Source organism: Primulina huaijiensis, chromosome 2, assembly GCF_012295235.1.
Source record: "Primulina huaijiensis isolate GDHJ02 chromosome 2, ASM1229523v2, whole genome shotgun sequence".
Classification (NCBI taxonomy): Eukaryota; Viridiplantae; Streptophyta; class Magnoliopsida; order Lamiales; family Gesneriaceae; genus Primulina; species Primulina huaijiensis.
This window is the reverse complement of record NC_133307.1, coordinates 25,571,735-25,592,015: the sequence shown is the minus strand read 5'-3', so window position 1 is coordinate 25,592,015 and position 20,281 is coordinate 25,571,735. Positions and strand designations below refer to the sequence as shown.

The 20,281-nt window shown below is 33.4% G+C and overlaps 3 protein-coding genes across 4 annotated transcripts; all 3 read left to right on the top strand.

Annotated features, from left to right (window-relative positions):
- The first annotated feature begins 2,578 nt into the window (after nt 1–2,578).
- LOC140970975 (uncharacterized) lies at nt 2,579–5,462 on the top strand. Its single transcript, XM_073432996.1, has 2 exons — nt 2,579–3,913; nt 4,906–5,462. The coding sequence occupies exons 1-2, from the start codon at nt 3,415–3,417 to the stop codon at nt 4,959–4,961; spliced, it is 555 nt and encodes a 184-aa protein (XP_073289097.1). The 5' UTR covers nt 2,579–3,414; the 3' UTR covers nt 4,962–5,462.
- A 3,913-nt stretch (nt 5,463–9,375) lies between these two features.
- LOC140970974 (MLO-like protein 8) lies at nt 9,376–13,373 on the top strand. The gene is made up of 15 exons (XM_073432995.1): nt 9,376–9,650; nt 10,414–10,471; nt 10,572–10,777; nt 10,878–10,994; nt 11,102–11,162; nt 11,282–11,370; nt 11,446–11,520; nt 11,603–11,691; nt 11,781–11,830; nt 11,927–11,967; nt 12,044–12,217; nt 12,304–12,339; nt 12,433–12,500; nt 12,614–12,674; nt 12,833–13,373. The coding sequence occupies exons 1-15, from the start codon at nt 9,525–9,527 to the stop codon at nt 13,202–13,204; spliced, it is 1,623 nt and encodes a 540-aa protein (XP_073289096.1). The 5' UTR covers nt 9,376–9,524; the 3' UTR covers nt 13,205–13,373.
- Nucleotides 13,374–14,061: 688 nt separating this feature from the next.
- LOC140970973 (kinase-interacting protein 1-like) lies at nt 14,062–19,591 on the top strand. Of its 2 annotated transcripts, XM_073432994.1 has the most exons (3): nt 14,062–14,450; nt 15,016–17,665; nt 19,374–19,591. In XM_073432994.1, exons 1-2 carry the CDS (start codon nt 14,357–14,359, stop codon nt 17,640–17,642), a joined length of 2,721 nt encoding a protein of 906 aa, XP_073289095.1. In that variant the 5' UTR covers nt 14,062–14,356; the 3' UTR covers nt 17,643–17,665; nt 19,374–19,591. The 2 variants fall into 2 exon arrangements, with proteins under 2 accessions (XP_073289095.1, XP_073289094.1); XM_073432993.1 differs by lacking the exon at nt 19,374–19,591 and having other exon boundaries at nt 15,016–17,752.
- Nucleotides 19,592–20,281: the final 690 nt, after the last annotated feature.

Sequence of the window (20,281 nt, the reverse complement as noted above, 5' to 3'; positions counted from 1 at the left end):
GAATCGAATTGAATGAGAGGGCGAGAGGTTACTTACACTTGGACATATTATCGAATTGGACTAGTTATTTGAGCACTTGAATACTTTAGTTTAACCAATTTTTTTTAATATTTTAAGGAGTAATTTTGTACAATTTGCATACCTCGGAGGTAGTATAACAAGGGATTAAAAAAACCCAGAGAAGTCAAAAAGAAAAATCATAATATATTACGATGTTCATCATTAGAAAAATAAGACCACGAGGCTATTATAAAAGAAAATTTAAACAAAGTTAGACGCAAGACTTTCTTTGATTAGACTAGGATGCAAACGAAATCGATTATTGCTCGAACTTACTCGATTTAATTTTTAAGGTTTGAGTTCGAATTCAATTTTCAAATTTGAGCTCGACTCGTGAAAATATTGAGTTATTTGAACTCAATCAAATCAAATCAAACTCGAATTATGTTTTGACCTAGTAAATCACAAATAAATTATTTCGTACTTATCATTAGATTAGATGGACCTCCACTATTTTGATGGATTATAAAATTGTTAACTTAATCTATCTATTCTATACGACATAATAGATCGGTCCGATGAACCTCACCGAATTTTGATATCTCCCGAGAAATCATCGCCACCAATTAAATAACATTGTATCATCACATTTGAAACATAACCTTGAGCGATCTCATTTATTATTTTATAATAGTTCAAATCGATATGTTCGGTTGAGTGACATAACTTCTAATTTTTTTTTAAAAAAAATTTAGTTCTTAAATAATAAATAAATAAGTAGCACAAGAATTTAATTTGTCGAATTAGGACAATAGTTTTCATTCATTGATTGGCCATGTGCACTTGTCTTGTCAAGCGTAATTACAATTGTCCCTATTAGGCGTGTGCCTCGATAATTCCACGGTCAATCACGAACCACATATTCAGATTCGATATTATTGTTCATAAATTTTGCATATCAACGACGATTATTAAAACAAACTTAAGATGAATCCATAAATATCTGACACATATTCTATATATAAAATTACCAAATAAAATTGTGAAGTTAATGTTCAATTTAGACAGTATTTTAAAAACGTTTTTTTTTAATGTTTTATAAATTAAAATTTTAAAATATCTGATGAATTCTAAAACTATTTTTATATAATATTTGTTCAAACACATATTTATTTTAAAAATATAATTTTTTTAATAAAAAAAACGTTTTATGAAATATTTATTAACCATCGTATGGGATATGTTTGCATATGGGAAAAGCTAGGTTCTTGATGTATATGGCCAATTTTTTTATTACTTTTGTGCATCCATCGCAACTTGTAGCCAACGCATTTGTAAATTGTTCAATAATGTCATTTCGGACGTAATTTCAGCAAGTTCCAAGCAATTTCTTCTAAACTCACCGGATATTTATACACACACGTACATAATATAAAATTTACTTTCAAATAAGATGTGTGAATATGAGTTAAGATCATCCGATTGTTCTTCGTTATAAAAGAAATGAGTTGAGTTGATAATTTCTCAATCCACAAATTACTGGCCGGCTCACCATATCATGTCTAATGATGGGTTGTGAGAGAGCCCGCTTCAAGTCACCAAATCACACACAAGTTCGTCGGATTGAACCGCTTCAACCCGTCACTTAAAATAAATAGGTTGGATTAATGTTTTCTCGACTCACCTAAAAAGCGAACCGATTCACCGGTCTGATGATAGTTGCGGAGAATTGTAGGCAGCCCACCTCACTGACTTTTTTTAACACATTTATTAAAAATAGTGGATGACACTCCAATTCAACTTGTGAAATTATTTTCTCGAGGAGAACATCGTTGGATGTCCACATGACCATATGTTTATGTTTAGGCTCATGTCAAATTTAGGAAATCAAAGCGACAACTGTATGAAAATTTAATTTTGCTTGTTCGAAGTCCTTTTGGAAACACTCTGGATTTTTTTTTATATATATGAACAAATGACATTCACATTTAAATTCAATTATTAAAATTCGAGTACTAAGAAACTGATCACGATCTTTTATAATAAAATTTTCTTGAGTAATGAGAAACTCAATATCTTTGTGAATTAAAATCTAATGCAAAAACTTGTGTGAGACGGTCTCACGGGTCGTATTTGTGAGACGAATCTCTTATTTGGGTCATCCATGAAAAAATATTACTTTTTATGCTAAGAGTATTACTTTTTGTTGTGAATATGGGTAGTGTTGACTCGTATCACAAATTAAGATCCGTGAGACGGTCTCATGAGACCTACTCAAAATCTAATGATTATTTTTTATAGACTGCATACACTTCTTTAATACAGTTGATGATTTACAAAAAAAATTAATTTTTTTGTAACTTTGAAATCAAGAAATATAGTAAGAAAAAAAAAAAACAAAGGCCGTAACGAGGGATTCTCGCATAAAGGGCGGAAAAGTTTCATGGCTCAACTTGACTTTGTCAACGTGTGGCATATTGGCTTAATTTAATAAGCAAAATAAAGATAAATAAGACAAAACAATCGCTTTTGTTTATGATGGCCGCATCCGCTCGACTTTTCATTGATTTCTCATTTATTTAGTAACCTTGTGTTCATTCGTGTGAGATACCTTCGGGGAAGGATAACGGGGAGAAAATTGGACGAGGCTCGTGATAAAATGGATTTCTTTGAAGATTTCCCACTCATTTTGTGATTTGTCTTCTTGCTCCTCTTTTAGCTTGCGTTCCAATTTTCCGAGGGAAGTTCGTTTTCCGGTGATATTACGGTTTGATTTTGGTCAATCTTGGGGATTATTCCGGTTTCCCCTGTGTGATCACGACGTTTGATTTTAATCCAAAATTTTATAAAGTTGAGGTCTTTACGGGTGGACGATGAGAGGACAAAAGGGTCTTTCAGTACCATCATTCTTCAATCATTTTCTTGTTTTTTGCTGATAAATTTTGATTTCCTTGATTAATTGGGTGTTGGATGACTCTTTGAACTGTCGAGGAAGTTCCTCTTGTTGTGATTGAGGTTATTTTTGGATATGTTACCTCATTTGAGTTTGATCTTATCTGTAAATATGGTAACGAAGCTATGCCTGTCGACATGATGATTACATTAAATTACTGTTGAAAATCATTTTTCAACTATTCAAAATTTTGAAACACGGGCATTTGAAAGGACTAGTTCCCGATCATTTGAAACTGATATACATACCAAAGGCTGTGGCTTTTTCTTGATTTAGAATTTAAATCGTTGTTTGATGCATATTTTGGAGCTTAGATCTGATTGGTTGAAAGTTCTATCTTCCGTTCTTTTGTACGAAGCTTCGAAATCTTTGATTCCTTTCAGCTTCTTATTCCATTGATTCTACTTGTACGTACACGAAATCATTTTTCTTGTGTTCTTTGAGCAAAAAAGGGGCAAAATATGGCTGTTTCTTTCACTAGATTGTCGTGGCTATGGTTGGGTGTTAAAGAAAAAGAGCAAGTATCGAATGGATCACTTGCTAATTCATTAAATTCATTAAGTGATTGGGGTTTGGGATTGAGAGGAGAACCAGAAAGCTTGAAGTTTAACTCGGTGAGGGGGGTCGATAAAAGAGTGCCGTCTTCGAGTAGGAAAGTGAAGAAGAAATGGAAGAGCAGGGAGGAGAGGAGCAGGAGGATTGATGAGGAATATGATGTGGTGTTGGTGCCATCTGATGGGGTTGGTCTGTCGGGATCGGAGTCGGATGATTCGGACTGGTCGATCGGGTGGCTAGAGCCACATGCCCCCAATTTCCAGAGTGATGATGAGGCTGATGGTAGCTTTGCTGTGTTAGTTCCTTGCTACAGGCATGATTGCAAGAATTTAGAGGAGAATAGTGAGGAGCCTGGTGTTCCATTCTTGAGTGCCATTAAGAACGTTCCAAATGGTTATTCTGCTGGTAAGAGCTTGGGATTTTATAATAAATAAGATATCTTTGGATGCTTTCATGCATCTCTTATTCGATTTATTTTTCCTGTTTTACTTCTTATAATACGTCTTTCCTTCGCTATTTACAATTTGGGCTTGGTTTGGATTTGGGAAATGAAACATTTCATTTATATGCTTGCTATGCTGAAATAAGTAAATGCCCCTGCTTATGTCATTTTCTGTACAATGGATGATCGTTGTTGAGTATGTTTGGATTTATCGATTGCTTTGTACTTACTTCGAGAAAGTACATAATCAAAGGTTAAATGATTTAGTTCTCTCCCTGCTGTCTAACTAGGCTTTGCATTTTGTTTTTCTTTTTTGAAAAACCATAATTCGTGTAGATTACTGAGTCACTGAACCTGTCACCCCCAAGCAAAAAACTTGTTAGAATACAATTACACAGCCATAGAGCGGAAGCATTAGTCTTATAGTCTGTTGTGTGCTCTTTTTAAATTGGTTATTAGGATTGCAATGTTGAGTGACTTGTATAATTGAATGCTTTATTCCCTTAAAACCTGTGATGCCTGGCTTCGGAATGAGACGCGGCTTATGTTTCTTCAGAATCTCTGCTGAAGACAGATTTTGACCATTATTTCGTAGCCAACAAAAGGAAGATGCTGTTTAAGGCACAACTAGTTTGCAATCAATCTAACACAAGTTTAAAGTGGCTCCTTGTTTAATGTTTCAAATGTTTGTGGTTAGCTAAGCTCTTCTGGAACCATTTAATTTTATGTGCATCGGTGTATGCCTTATATGTTATCTGTTTTGAAGCCATGTGCAAGAGATGAACCGAGAACTACAAATTATCTCAATCTCTTTTTTTGGCCAAGCTAGTTTTGTTAGTGCACGTCTTTGGTATTTTGCCACCTTATTCTTGGGCCAAAAGACCTATTTATTTCTCGTATCTTATGAACTTTTTCTTGTATTTTGATTGTCTGAAAATCGATTTCTTACTTTCAGTTTCAGAAGGCAAGAAGTACATGGAGCAATGGCTTTCATCTCTTCAGAATTTTTGAAGCTGTCATAGCTTTTGGCCATACTTGATTGTCTACCACATTTGTCATTCGTTCAGTTCTTGTTGGAATTAACCCGGATAGGTTTTAGAGCTGGACTTGCGGAGAGATGCATCCTGGGGTAAACTTGATTCGTTACTCCCAACTTCTAGACTTTTGGGTGGTTCAATACTATTTTCTTCGGGTTCTTGGCGTAAGGTCTATGTCAACTGTGGCTGGTTGAGACTTTGACATATATTGCTGATTGATTATTGTGAATAAACAATCATCGTGAATCTGTATAAAGTACTAACATCTTAAACTTTATGATGTGAATATATTTGTAAAAATGCCGAATGATGGAACAAAGTTATCCATACCTGTTGCATGGATATTTTAAATTGGATTTCTTGTTCTGTTTGCTTAAGTCGGGATGGAGAACTGGGATTTGATCCAACCGAGGCTAGTAAAATAGTCCAAAAATTGTATTTTTTGTCCAATATATTTGGTTTTTTGATATTTTGATCTTCTGTGTTATTAATTTTTAGTCTTAGTTTTTTTATATATTTCTCTTTTTGACAATTTATGTTATTTTTCGTCGAGAATATTGGTTTAATATTTCACATGTCAGCGTCACGTCGGAACCAAATCAACGCTACATCACTATCACATGGAAAAAGACTAAAATCGTAAAAAAAAACATAGAAAGATTAAAATTTGACGAAGAAAAAATTGTAAAAGAAATGAATATTGAATTAAAAATACAATTTTCTCTATCTTTATTACACCAAAAAATCTAAATTCCATGTCCGAGTTTTGTGTGAATGAAGCAACGATTGTTGAATTTTAAAACATTCACTCGATGGAAAAAAAAAACTTGATTTTAATCATAGGTTGCATTCGGGATGAATTTATTGTTTCTGTTTGCTTAGCTCATGATGGATAATTGGGATTTGATCCAATAGAGGATTTGATCATATATGTTATTAATTTTCAATTTTAGTGTCACAAAAACTCTTGTGAGATGGTCTCACGGATCAATTTCGTTGGTCGAATCTCTTATTTGGGTCATCCATGATAAAATATTAATTTTTATGCTAAGAGTATTACTTTTTATTGTGAATATTGGTAGGGTTGACCCGTTTCACAAATAAAAATTCGTAAGACCGTCTCACAAGAGACTTACTCTTTATTTTTTTAAAAACGATTTTAGTCATTTTTTATTTGGAGTGTTGATATGACATTAACACGTCAGTGTCATATTGGAGCCATCAACCATATTAGCTCTATACCACTATCACGTTAGAAAAAGACTAAAATTGAAAAAAAACTGAATAAAATCGAATTTTGATAATATATAAGACCAAAATCATAGAGATGTAGATATAAGATCAAAAAAATACAATTTTCAATTATCTTTGTTACACCAAAAACTCTAAATTTCATGTCCGAATTTTATGTGAATGAAGCAACGATCGTTGAATTTTATAACATTCACTCGAGAAGAAAAATTATAATTTAAGCTTAGATTGCATTTGGATATATGGATTTGAAATCTAGATATTTTGATTATAATTTATTGTTAACGATGAAACAAGTCATGAAAAATTCATACATAAGTTATTTACACATTAGTTACACAAAATATAATTGATTTCAAATATCTTCATTATTGGTAAATTTGAAATCAATTTAATTAACATGAACACTATATAAACATGAAAAAAGATGATTTGAAATTTACGATATTACATATTCAAAATTAAAAAAAAAAAAAATTTAATATATTCGAAATTTATTTGTATATTTTTTCTTCCCCTGATTAATTGAATCTAAATCCCCGTAAACTATACTAGAAAACCCTAGATTAAAAAAAAAAACATAATATCGAAACCGTGGGGATTTTTCTTTTTTAATTTTAAAACTTTAGTATACTATTTGTCATTTAAAACGTGGTTTTAAATCAATTAAATTTTAATAAAATTGTTAGTTAAATGGTATATTTTAAAATATTTAGATATATAAAAATTAAAATCTTTATAAAATAGCTTTATGTAAATCGAGTGGAAAATTAATTGGTCTTGGTCAAATTAATCAGAATGTAGTTTCAATTATTAGATTTAATTTCAGATTGTTATTGTATTATTAATTTAAGCAAACTAAATCAGATGTACTTAAGGGTGTGTATAAAATTGGTACAAGTAAATAACAAATTAAAGCATAAAAGTGAGTTTTATTCAAATCGTGCAAATTAAACAAGAGGAAGGAACATAATACAGCCATAATACAACGTCGAATTGGAGTAAAACTAGATGCATATATTTTGTTAAATTACAAATGACACATACAGTATTAAAGATTCAGAACCGCACGTCTAACATATATGTCAATTTTATGATATGAATATTTATCGAGTTGACACATAAATGTATTATAAAAGGCATTGATTAAAACAGAAGCATGAAAAATTGTAAAAATATGAAATTTGTACATTGCACCCATAAAAATCCGTTCGATTGGATGTCAAAATTTTCCAGATATTTATCAGATACCAAATTCTAGTATAGCATACGATGGGCATGGGGAGTTATATCATCCTCGGATCATATTAACGTTATCGATACATATGTACTCTTAACGATGCATAAGTTAATTAAATAGACGTTAGTTACAAGTTCGATTCATTCTACTAATATTTTTTTAGACAAATCTGTCTCACATGATTTATTCAATATAGTTTATCTGACTAACGTAATTTACAAAACTACTTCAGTTTTACTCAATACACGTCAAAACAAGAAATTTGCAGATTACGCAAGAAAAATAAGATAAAAGTCAATATTTAATCGTGCACTGTCGCTTGAAATGCATAAGAATATAAGATATGACACGACTTCATTAAATCAAGCAAAACCCATTTATATAAAAGTTATTATAATTTACAACCTTTTCGCATATGCATGTTGGATATTCATATAATAATTAATAAATCCAATATAAAATCTCGCATATGCATGTTGGATATTCATATAATAATTAATAAATCCAATATAAAATGCCACATATAAATATATATATATATATATATATTTTAAATAAAAATAGCCAAATATAATCCTCTTCAATCAATCTATAACATTATTATCAAATAAGGAAAGTGATATTGACGTGTGGGAAATGCGTAAATCGTAATAGTAATAGCACCCTTGAGTTGACTCGTACATGTCAGCTTACTTGGTCAAACATATAGGTCAAGCTTATTTAAATAAATGCTTCATTAATATAAAATGTAATTTCCTAGATCCAACAATTTATTTAAATTTCTATCCTGTTTACAATCTACATATATAATATTTATAAATTTTATATCTATATAGTTTTTATATTAATATTAATTACAAAATATTGGATTCTGAATATTTCACTACATTGTATTATTATATACCATATATTTATTCAAGTTGCATTGTATTGTGGATTGGTAATGTCAGTATATATAATTAAAAAAATCAATGAAACCTATATTAGATTAGATTAGAAACAAATTGCATGAATAATTTAGAAGAGCCTGAATTATTAATATATAGTTAAGCTGTCGTTTGAAGAAGTGGACTAACTATTAAATTAGGAGTCATGTTGAAATGTTCAACTGTAGTAGGGATTAATCTGATCAAGCTGCCTTGTTTTTACGTATGTGAACCGCGTTATATGATATTTTTTTCTAAAATTGAATTTTACTATCAATTAACAAAATAAAAACTCGAGATTGAGAGTTTATTTAATGCGTATCGAAAAGTAGCGACCGATGTTTTATCATCATTAAGAAAAATAAGTTTAACACTTTATATTTATTTCCAAAATATTATCTGAGTAATGTGATTTTACGAGTAATTCTTTTTCCATCATAAAGCAAACTAAACATATAATAAATCAAGTAGTTTACATATTTTGGGATTTTAACAACGGCATACGAATTTTTAGTTTTAATTTCGGAATCAACTGGAACCGTAATAATAATAATAACTAGTTACTCTGCACACGTGATGCGTGTGTATAATCTTTTTTTATCATCATCGATGGACTAAAATGAAATTTGACAAATTATGGAGAGACTAATTGATATTTGAATTGTTAAATAATAAAAATAAAAATAAAAATGTGTATTGAAATTTTAAAAAACAAAAACAAAAGTGTAATATTAGTATCATATAAAGGTAAAGTTAGAAGAAAAAATTGATGTATTTTCTAGTTGGTTATTATCATGTCTTCAATTTTAATAAAATAGAATAGATAATTATAAATACCTAAATGCATATATACTAATTTAAAAAATGGGTTATGTTATTAAAAAAAGATGGTCTCTGAGTTGACTTTTCAATAATCCGACCGCGTAGTTTCTGACGCTAACCGAGTCTTCTTTCATACAAAAAAAGCAAGCTTATTGGCCTATAAGTTCTTGAAGTGATTACCATTTTGATCGAATTACTCGCTCAAAATTCAAGCAGCATTTTTCTTTCTTTATCCTTAACATTGAATTTCTTCCTTAACATTAATACTTGTGTGTGATCTTATATTACTCAAATCCATATGGCGGGCGAGGCGGGTGCATCCAGAAATCTTGATCAGACTCCAACATGGGCTGTTTCTGGTGTTTGTGCAATCATTATAATCATCTCTATCGCCCTCGAAAAGATCCTCCACAAAGTCGGAGCGGTGAGAAATATATTATTTGCATTAATCGGTTTTATGTTTTGACAAGGTTTCCAGTCCCGTGCCATTCGACTTACCTGATATTCTTTCTTTCCTACAGTTTTTATTCATCATTTCTCTTTTAAGTTTGACTTTTCCTGGGATGAACAGATCTTTTACTGGTTTCTTTTGGGAATCTTACGTTGTGGGTTGACTTTCTTAGTGCTTAATTAATACTACTGATTTCTTATTCTTGACGATGTTCTCCACTTTTCCCACAAAATTTTTGATGGGTTTAACTTCTGGTTGTGTTCTATTGGATTTTGCATACATATAATTACTTATTTTATGAATTCCGAAGCTTGGTTTATGTCACTTCAGACTATCTATTTCACAAATGGTGTTTTAATCCTCGACTCAATTTTTTGGATCGAAACGATTCTGGGGATACCGTGTGATCTATACACGACAATAAATATTGTAAGCCGAATAGAATATGAAAGGCCACTTTTAGCATAAGATAGATTTGAAAATTTAGTTCTCAAGTTGTCAGCATATTCCTATATACAGAAAGACCATTTATAGTTCAGTAGAATGTGACTCTGAATACATGTCGCAGACTGAAAAATTTAGCTGAGAAGACAGGTCAATATGTTTTGGTGTCACAGATTTTTTCTGTTCTTAAACTTTTTCAACTTCACATAGAGTTACAGTTTGCTATACATTTGTTCTAGTGCTGCTTATTTCATATTTCTTGGCTCGGTTTAACATGTAATTGGATATACAGTGGTTAACGGCGAGACACAAAAGAGCTCTTTATGAGGCATTGGAGAAGGTCAAAGCCGGTATAATATCTTAGCTTTCTCTATAAAGCCTTATATTATATATTAGATTTAGAAATAAGTTTTCTTGATTGACAACTTTGCCTCTGTTTGGTGGTGGCAGAGTTGATGGTACTCGGTTTCATTTCTCTAATCCTCGTATTCTGCCAATACTATATTGCTGACATATGCATACCGGTTCACGTCGCTGACACGATGTTGCCCTGTTCTGCGGGGGACATAAAGAAGAATACAGAAAATCCAAAACGTAGACTCTTGTCATATGAGCGAAGAGTTTTGGCCGCGAGTAAAGAGCCTTCTTGCGACGATGTGAGCATACTTTTCACTCTTTCTTGAATCATAATTTCATTGAATACATGAGATGCGGATTGGTTTGGAGTTTTGGTGTGCTGACACGAGGTTTTAACAGGGGCATGTCTCGCTTATATCAGTGAAAGGACTGCATCAGATACACATCCTTATCTTCTTTTTAGCAGTGTTTCATGTTGCTTATAGTGCGATTACTATGGGGCTTGGAAAACTTAAGGTAATTCCATTTGCATTTTCGTTTCCTTTTTGGATAAAATAGCCCATATTCAACTCACGTATTTACAAGGGTCTTGATTATATTTAAATATCTGTTGGCCGTTGCAGACTCGTCGATGGAAGCAATGGGAGCAGGAGACTTCATCCCATGACTACGAATTTACGCATGGTATTTCGCTGCACGTTTATTTATCCTTTGGAATGGATCTTCGGATCGTAATTTCAGCTCCTCACGACCACAAAAATGTACTCCTTCACTGATTAGTTATTTAACTGTTAAATCGACAGATTCTTCAAGATTCAGGCTTACACATGAAACGTCTTTCGTAAGGGCCCACACAAGTTTCTGGACGAGGATTCCCTTCTTCTTCTATATTGTATGATATATGTCTCTCTCATTTTCATTATTCGTTATTGAGTTCTTCGTATTAAGAGGCATGTCTTTCATTCAGGGATGCTTCTTTCGACAATTTTTTCGCTCTGTCAGCAAATCTGACTACTTGACGCTGCGCAATGGGTTCATTGCTGTAAGTTTGCTCCTCCGAACAGATAAAATCAGTAAATGTATACTTCTTGTCCAGTTTTAATATGACATTTCTCGTTATTTAGGTTCATTTGGCACCTGGAAGTAAATTCAACTTCCAAAAATACATAAAACGATCGCTTGAGGATGATTACAAGACCGTAGTGGGAGTAAGGTAATAAATGATACAATATCCATATTTTTCCAAGTTTTTTGCACGTCTGGAGATGATTTAATCTCTTTCTTTCACATGATTTCAAACAGTCCAATATTGTGGGCATCGTTTTGTGTGTTCCTTCTCATAAATGTTAGCGGTAAGTCTCTGCTTTCTTTTCTGAGATTGAAACATTATGTGCTGTCAAATTTTGTTCATTCTTGACATCTTTTTGTCATAAATTATTGTACATCAGGGTGGAAGGCACTTTTTTGGGCATCGTTAGTTCCTTTAGTAGTAAGTATCTGCAGTTGTCGTTATGATTTCAAGTGCATGAAGATATAAGTATCCCTGATCATGCAATGTTTCTCAGATAATCTTAGCTGTTGGAACGAAGCTGCAAGCTATTTTGACGAAGATGGCACTTGAAATAATAGAGAGGCATGCAGTAGTCCAAGGCATACCTCTTGTGCAGGGCTCAGATAAATATTTTTGGTTTGGTCGTCCCCAGTTGGTGCTGCAGCTTATACACTTTGCATTGTTTCAGGTATTCTGAGACAGCATAAATGAGATAATTATTGGAAGCGAAAATAAGTAGTTTTGCTAATTGGTTTTATATATTCGTCTTTGCAGAACGCCTTCCAAATCACATACTTTTTATGGATTTGGGTAACAACTCTCCTCGAAACATATACTATTTTAGATGTTTATTTTCCCCTGAAACATCATTAACTGAAATGAAATTTTCTTATGTTTGTTCAGTATGAATATGGTATCTCATCTTGCTTCCACGATGACATCGGGTTTGTGATTGCGAAAGTTGCATTGGGGTAAGTCATATTTCAGCCATCTGATACAAAAGAAACCAATATCATTCGCAGAGACAGATCAAAATTTGTGCTTTCATATTGTCGTCTAACGTGTATTTCGGCTTTCATTACAGGGTGGCACTCCTGTTCTTCTGCAGCTACATTACGCTGCCTTTATACGCCCTTGTCGCTCAGGTACCACTAAAGTTTTTCCGTAAGCTTTAAATGTCTCTTATGTATAAATTTCGTGACTAAAAAGGTTTTAGTTTCCCCCCTCCTATACCAATATGCCAATCTGAAACATTAATTGACTTCCACTATTTATGGTCCCAAAAAAAAAAAAAACAACACAGATGGGCTCGCACATGAAGAAATCCATATTCGACGAGCAGACATCAGCCGCGCTCAAGAATTGGCGGCACATGGCAGTTAAGAAAAAGCACGGGGGCAAACCAGGAAGTTCACCAACACGAACACTAGGAGATGGGAGCATGAGCCCAGATATCTCATCAATGGGTTCCGCCTTGCGTCACAAAACGACTATTGACCACTCCACACGTTCATCTGGATACGATGCATCTGATCTTGAAGATGAACCTGCATCAGCAGCATTAGCAGCAACGTCAAGTTTAATTATACGAGTGGACCGTGATGATAAAGATAACAACACAAGTTTAAATAAAACGGAAAACTTTTCATTTGGGAAGCCTGCTGCTGAGAAATGAAGCTAACCACCATTGTAAAGAAGTGGTGTATATGTTTGGCAATTGTATAAAACATTCTAGCTTTTTGATTGCTGTAAAAACATTTCTATCACCGCAAGCAGCTAGTTTTGCTTTCACATTTTGCAATACAATAGTAGACCACAGTTAAAAGAAACAAGCATTTGACCAATGGGGAGCGGCGTGACATACATATGCTATGTTTTCGATATGACAAACTACATTCATGTATCCCTTCTCCAACTCAAAAAAATAAAAATATTCGAACTAAAAATGAGTTTGGGTCGGATTGGAACAGAATTAGCTTGATTTAGGTCCCGTGTTCGTTATTTATTGTTGTTTTAAATAATAAAATAAATATGTCTAGGAAACCTATAAAGATGGATGCTAAAGTTTAGATTAAAAAATTCAAATAAAACCGATTTCGTAAATATAAAATTTATGTAAAACATATTTTATTCAATTAGAGTAACTTAATTTGTTGTTAATTTATTTTAAAATTTAAAAACTATTTATTTATTTTTTACTATTTTGTTAGAGAAATATGCCGACGTAGGTAATAGTAATTGATCATCGAGTTTTTTTTTTTTTTTTGGAACTACAAAATAATTCATTTTGTGGATTTACTTTTTCAATTAAAAAAAAATTAAAATCACAGTTCAAACCAAAACCAACCGAACCGAAAATTTAGTTTTGGTTTGATTTGGTTTCCCATTTAATAAAACGGCAAACTTGATTTGGTTCGACTTTTCATCCCAAATCCAACTAATCCGAGTTAGCTCACCGCTGGATTGGATTGTATTTTTTTGGTTTATATACATATATAAGAATGGAATTCATAATTTATGCGCGCAATACGGTTGAAATTGGTGTCGAAGGATAAAAAGGTGACAGCTTTCTGGCTCGATCTCTTCTGGAAGAATGCCAAGCTGTTCAAGGGCAGTGGACGCCACGTTCATGTTGTGACTGCCGATCACTGCTAATGCAGCGAAACCATCTCTCTACCAATCATGCATCTCATAACATTTCCATGATGTCTATTGTCACCATTCTTGTCCCAAATTATCTGGGATTTTCTCTGCTTTCTTCAAAACTCGTTTGAAGGGGTGAAAGATGCTACCTTAAAATTTGCAAAGGAGAATTAAGGATCGAAAGATGTTGCAGAGAGCCGCAAACAATGCGTATTCATGGTGGTGGGCTAGTCACATTCGGACCAAGCAATCGAAATGGCTGGATCAAAGCCTTCTGGGTAAAATTCCCTTCCCTCGGTATTCATCCACGGTGTTTGCCTTTTGTTTTAGCTGATATTTTATTCATCCTGGCGTATTTTGTTTTCGTTTCTATTGTAATTTGTAATGTGATATGATTATGATTCTATAAAACGATCAAAGAAAATGTGGGATTGATTATTCATCTTGATCTGATGTGCCGCATTTCTTGAATTTATAGGACATCTTTTTTTTTTTCGCTTCACTTTGATCATGTTTTATTGAAGGATTTTGCGATGCTTTTGAAATCTTCCATTTTCGATCAAGGATCGTGAATTCTGAGAAATCTGTTCCACCCTCCAGATTAGTCTTCTACCAAATCTTGATTTCAAACGCATCGCAAATCCTTCCTTTCAAGCGTGTCATTCCATACAAACTTAATGATAAGAGTTAAATGAGAGACAGCTTAATATATTTTTCTCAAGGAAGTGGAAACAAACACAAAATTTTGATATCTGTCATTCCTAGGTTGTTTCTGCGGGTTCTACCTCAGTTACATGCTTTAGATAACTTTTGCATGCTTTCAAATGTCCTATCACATTGTAGATATGGAAGAGAAGGTGCAAAACATGCTGAAGCTCATAGAAGAAGATGGAGATTCCTTTGCCAAGAGAGCCGAGATGTACTACAAGAGGAGGCCAGAGCTTATAACATCTGTAGAAGAAGCTTACAAGGCTTTTCGAGCATTGGCAGATCGTTACGACCTCTTATCCAAAGAACTTCAAAATGCCAACCATACAATTGCCACTGTTTTCCCAGAACAGGTTCAGTTTGCAATGGACGAAGATGATGAATCAGTCTCAGCAAAAATGACCAAGAATTCACAAATACCAGATATAGGAAACGCTCCAAATGCTCCAAAGGCACCCATTAAAGATCTAAAAGGCCTGATAACCACAGCTTCGAAACAATTGCAAGCTAATAAATTATCAAAAACTAATAAAGTTGTTCAAAAATCTGGTTTAACCAAGGAAGAAGCTGTTGAAGAGATTGATAAGCTTCAGAAAGATATTCTAGCATTACAAACTGTTAAAGAGTTTGCTAGAAGTACATACGAAAGTGGGCTTTCGAAGTATTGGGGGATTGAAAACCAGATAATGGAAATGCAACAAAATATTTGCAGGTTGCAGGATGAATTTAACGTGGATACAGTTATCGAGGATGATGAAGCTCGGACGTTGATGGCTGAGGCAGCCCTTAAATCGTGTCAAGAAACATTGATTCAGTTGCAGGATAAACAAGAAAGGTCTGCCATTGAGGCGAGAGAGGAGTCCCTGAAGATCGAAGCTGCTCACGGGCGACTAGAGTCCCTTAAGAAAGAGTTTCTGAATGATGGGACTAATGAGGAAAAGATGAATGACAACGATATGATTTCAAACTTTGAGGATGAATCGCAAAGCTCGACTATAGATGTGGTTGAAGTGATCCAAGAGATGGAGAGTGTCGAGGCATCATCGGTAAAACTTAGAGAAGATTTGGAATCTCTTACGGTGACAGAAATGGCAGAGAAGATCGACAAGCTTGTGAACAAGGTGATCACCCTGGAAACTGTGGTATCGTCTCAAACGGTCCTTATCAACACCTTGAGAACAGAAGCCGACGATCTCCATTCACAGATTCAGAGATTGGAAGATGAGAAGGTGACCCTGATTAATAGCACGCACATTTTGACCACCAGGTTAAAAGAAATGGAGGAAAAGTTGCGGAAGCTTCAGGATCTGAACAAGAATTTGGAAAGCCAGAACAGAAATCTACAAACAAATTTTGCTGATGCCCGTAATAGTCTTGATCACTTGTCTGAGAAATTAAGCAGCATCAAGCCAGATGAAGAGCAAGAGGAGACAAGTTCGGTTCAAGATGAGTCAGCTATGCCAAGTCCAGGTGGCGGTGAAAAATTCTTGAATAATTCGAAAACAGAAGGCACGGTGGACGTAAAAGAAATTGATACGACCGTTGAAGGCACAAAGTCGTCAGGTAAAAGCTCAACTAAAAAAACCGTCACATTCTTGGATCAGAAACAGAAGGAACAAATCCTGGTGGATCATTCGGATGATCTTATAAATGCTCGAGCAAAAGAAAATGTGGAGAAAGAAGAAGAGCTCAACTGGCAGCAGATGCTCTTGACAGGAATGGAGGATAGGGAGAAAATTCTGCTGAAAGAGTATACCACGATTTTAAGAAATTATAAGGATGTCAAGAAGAAGCTCGGTGACATGGAGAAACAAGAGAGGGATAGCCAATTTGATATCATTGTGCAAATGAGAGAGCTGAAGGATGCTGTAGCAAAAAGAGATGAAGAAATTCATCGCCTTCGCCAAAAACTAAACCTTCTTCAAGAAAATAAGGACATCACGGTAGATTATGTTCCAGACGAACGTGGCGTTAAACCCGAGGCTGGAGGTGATGACCTTCAAGAAAATTCCTTAATAAACAAGGAAGGTGATATCAAATTAGTTTTTATCGATAGAACTTCACCCATCTCAGCAGTTGAAGAAAAGCTTCGTATGGACATTGATGCAATACTGGACGAGAATTTAGATTTCTGGTTAAGATTCAGCACCGCGTTTCATCAGATTCAGAAATTCAAAACTGAAGTTCAGGATCTGCAGGATGAAATACTGAAACTTCTAGAGAAGAAGATGCAGGTGGGAAGTGTTACAACCGAGCAAAAATCAGAAGTCCGGCCAATCTACAAGCACCTAAGGGAAATTCAAACCGAGCTAACTGTTTGGTTGGAACAAAGTGTGTCTTTAAAAGATGAACAGAAACGAAGATTTGCATCATTATGCAGCATTCAAGAGGAGATTACCAAAGCGCTGAAAGAAGGTGTTGAAGGAGAAGAAATCCGATTTAGTAGCCATCAAGCTGCAAAATTCCAAGGAGAAATCTTGAACATGAAACAAGAGAATAACAAGGTTCGGGATGAACTACAAGCTGGTCTTGATCATGTTAGCACGCTGCAACTTGATATCGAAAAATCGCTAAGAAAGTTGAATGAAGAGTTTGGGATCTGTGGTGATCAACAGCAACTGAAGCAGGCCATGAGCAGGTCGCGAATCCCTTTACGATCATTTATTTTTGGAACCAAACTGAAGAAGCAGAAGCATTCTATTTTATCTTGTATGCATCCAAATAGAAGATTCCCTCTCATGAGAGGTGGTACACATTCATAAAACTTGGATCTTTCCTTTATCAGGTTTGATTGTTGTTCGTTGTTCAATTCTTTTAAGTTTCATACTTGTACATTCATATGTTTGTGGTTTTATTATAATATTTTTACTTTCCTAAATTTCTAAGTATACCAGAGCCAGGCAATGAAATCTTGAGTCTATTTCTGTCACGCCCCGATATGCATGACATGAACATCGGCAATGTTCTTAAAATTCAATAAATAAATAGACCAAGAACACTAAGTCTTAACAACATTTTTATTCTAAAATAAATTTATTCAACAAATTCATTGTCTTACGAACCAATGACAAAAAGAACAAATCTAATGTTCAACTTATTCAAATAAATGTCAACACTACACAAGGAATTATAAATTTTCTAGCCAAATCACCATCCCCAAAATTCAGCCAATTCTTGCTCTTCTATTCATTATCATCTGAAATGAAATGTAAAGGGTGAGTGATATGGTCGTCACTCAGTAATTGGAAGGAGCATATCTTCAAGTTAAAAAAAAAAAACAATATAATATTTTACTTATTACTAGATCATATCTTTAAAACTTATTCACGAGTAGATCTAAAACAGAAAACAATAGACGTCAAATATCTGACTTAACTCCCCAGACAGGATCATATTTATCTGGCTTAACTCCTCAGATTGGATCGTAAATGTCTGGCTTAACTCCCAAGACTGGATCATGAGTGTCTAGTTTTACCCTACTAGACAAAGTTACAAACAAGATCAAGACATCAACAAAAATATTTGTTGAAAACGATCGTCATGCAATATATCATATATTTAAACTTAAAATATTATGAAGATAAACATTATAACGTATCAAGAAAATATACATTCCACTTACTATCTTTTGCTAGTATTGAAATTAAGGTTGACTCCAAGAGAACTTAAATCCCCATATGTAATTTTTTCACGCTCTTTGTAGAGAGGGAGAGAATTATTTTATTTTATTTTATTTATTATTATTATTATTATTATTATTATTATTATTATTATTATTTTCGTTAGGTAGAATGAGAAAAGTGAAGGGTTATAAGTTTTATATACCTATAATAAAGTTGGGCCGATATTATAATTGGGCTCAAGGGCTTGGGCCTCACAGTTTCTGTTTAAACTTTGGTTTCTGTTTCAATATAATCAGATCTCCTCTTCAACGGTAACTAAAAAAACAATGAGCCTTTTTAGGCTTCAATTATACAAATCAGAATTTAAATCCTGAAATTCTAAGCCACCAAAATCGATAATAATCCAAGAAAAATAAAAATATGTATAAGGTGAATACACTATTTGGTGCGAATAATATCATTATTTCATCAAACATTTAACTCAAATTATACGATTATTAGAATCGTGATCCAATCTTCAAATGAAACAATCCCGAAAATGTGAAGTATGTATTATAATATGCATCAATTACATTGAAATCAGACATTACAAAAATAATTATAGTCATTGATTATACGAGTCTACAAATACAACTTATGAGTACAAATTTGATGGGTTATAAATCTAATTTCATTATTTAACCCACATTGGCTACAAAATCCAAACCCATTAGACACTCTTAAAAAACATATGAATTGAGGATCGCCATCACTATTCAAGGTTATTCTCTCAATTTTTTTATTTGAACTCTCCAACTTTCAGAAAATATATGCAATCTGTTTACTATGTCGGGCAAACTCTAACACCTCTAACTTTTGTTTTTGACGTAGGTGACGATCCACAAAGCTTATTGTTTACTGGTCTAGGACAACAATGATTCATTTGCTCTACTCACCTACACTATTGACTCACGTTACTCGCTTACACTACTCTCATTCGATATTACTTTATGCCAATCGCCTATGTCAGTCGTTTACGACGCGTCTGTGACTACAAGATCCATTTACGAGCCACTCAAAATATCGATCTACGATTATTTAGATTTGTTTACGAGTATATAAAATTAGTGCGGACAATTATTATTTTTAGCTGCATTTTAAAATTATTATATAGCATGATGAAAATATATCACGGTTCAAAAGAAAATTCTCCCACAAATACGTACGGGCTGACATGGCAGAAATCAATCAATCTAATAATTAAATATATATCATGTCATATCATTGTACTGTGAATGGAGAATCCTAGTTTGCTTATTATTAAAATTATTTAAAGAATATTAAGCTAACAATAATAGTTAATGCAGAGTGAGACAGAAAGCGCACGTGCGTGTCTCCGAAATTATCGAGATAATTTTGGTGACAAAAGATGCCACGCACGTGAAAGCCTGGTCAAAGGTCAAAAGGCAGTGATCGCATTTAAAATTAATTATTTAGTATATTACTTAATAAAAAATAAATAATGGGATAAGAACGATGATGAGGATCAAATTTTTGGATCAAATCGTCGACCTCATTTTGATGTTATACTGGCATAGTTGATATTATTGACCAAATACGAGTCGTGACATGCATGTTACTGCTGAATAAAAACAATAATAATAATTAATTAAAATAGAAAAAGTACGTTGTTCAAGTTTTGTCGATTATGACTAAAAATTTGTTACCTTAATAAATACCGCTTCTTTTTTTGAAATTATGACATGAAAATTTAAATAACATATAAAAAGATTTGGTTA

Coding starts and splice junctions, on each gene's coding strand:
- LOC140970975 (XM_073432996.1), top strand. CDS start 3,415: ATGGCTGTTTCTTTCACTAGATTGTCGTGGCTATGGTTGGGTGTTAAA. Junction 3,914..4,905: donor TCCAAATGGTTATTCTGCTG/GTAAGAGCTTGG, acceptor TCTTACTTTCAG/TTTCAGAAGGCAAGAAGTAC.
- LOC140970974 (XM_073432995.1), top strand. CDS start 9,525: ATGGCGGGCGAGGCGGGTGCATCCAGAAATCTTGATCAGACTCCAACA. Junction 11,371..11,445: donor TTCCCTTCTTCTTCTATATT/GTATGATATATG, acceptor TCTTTCATTCAG/GGATGCTTCTTTCGACAATT. Junction 12,218..12,303: donor TACACTTTGCATTGTTTCAG/GTATTCTGAGAC, acceptor TCGTCTTTGCAG/AACGCCTTCCAAATCACATA.
- LOC140970973 (XM_073432994.1), top strand. CDS start 14,357: ATGTTGCAGAGAGCCGCAAACAATGCGTATTCATGGTGGTGGGCTAGT. Junction 14,451..15,015: donor GCTGGATCAAAGCCTTCTGG/GTAAAATTCCCT, acceptor ATCACATTGTAG/ATATGGAAGAGAAGGTGCAA.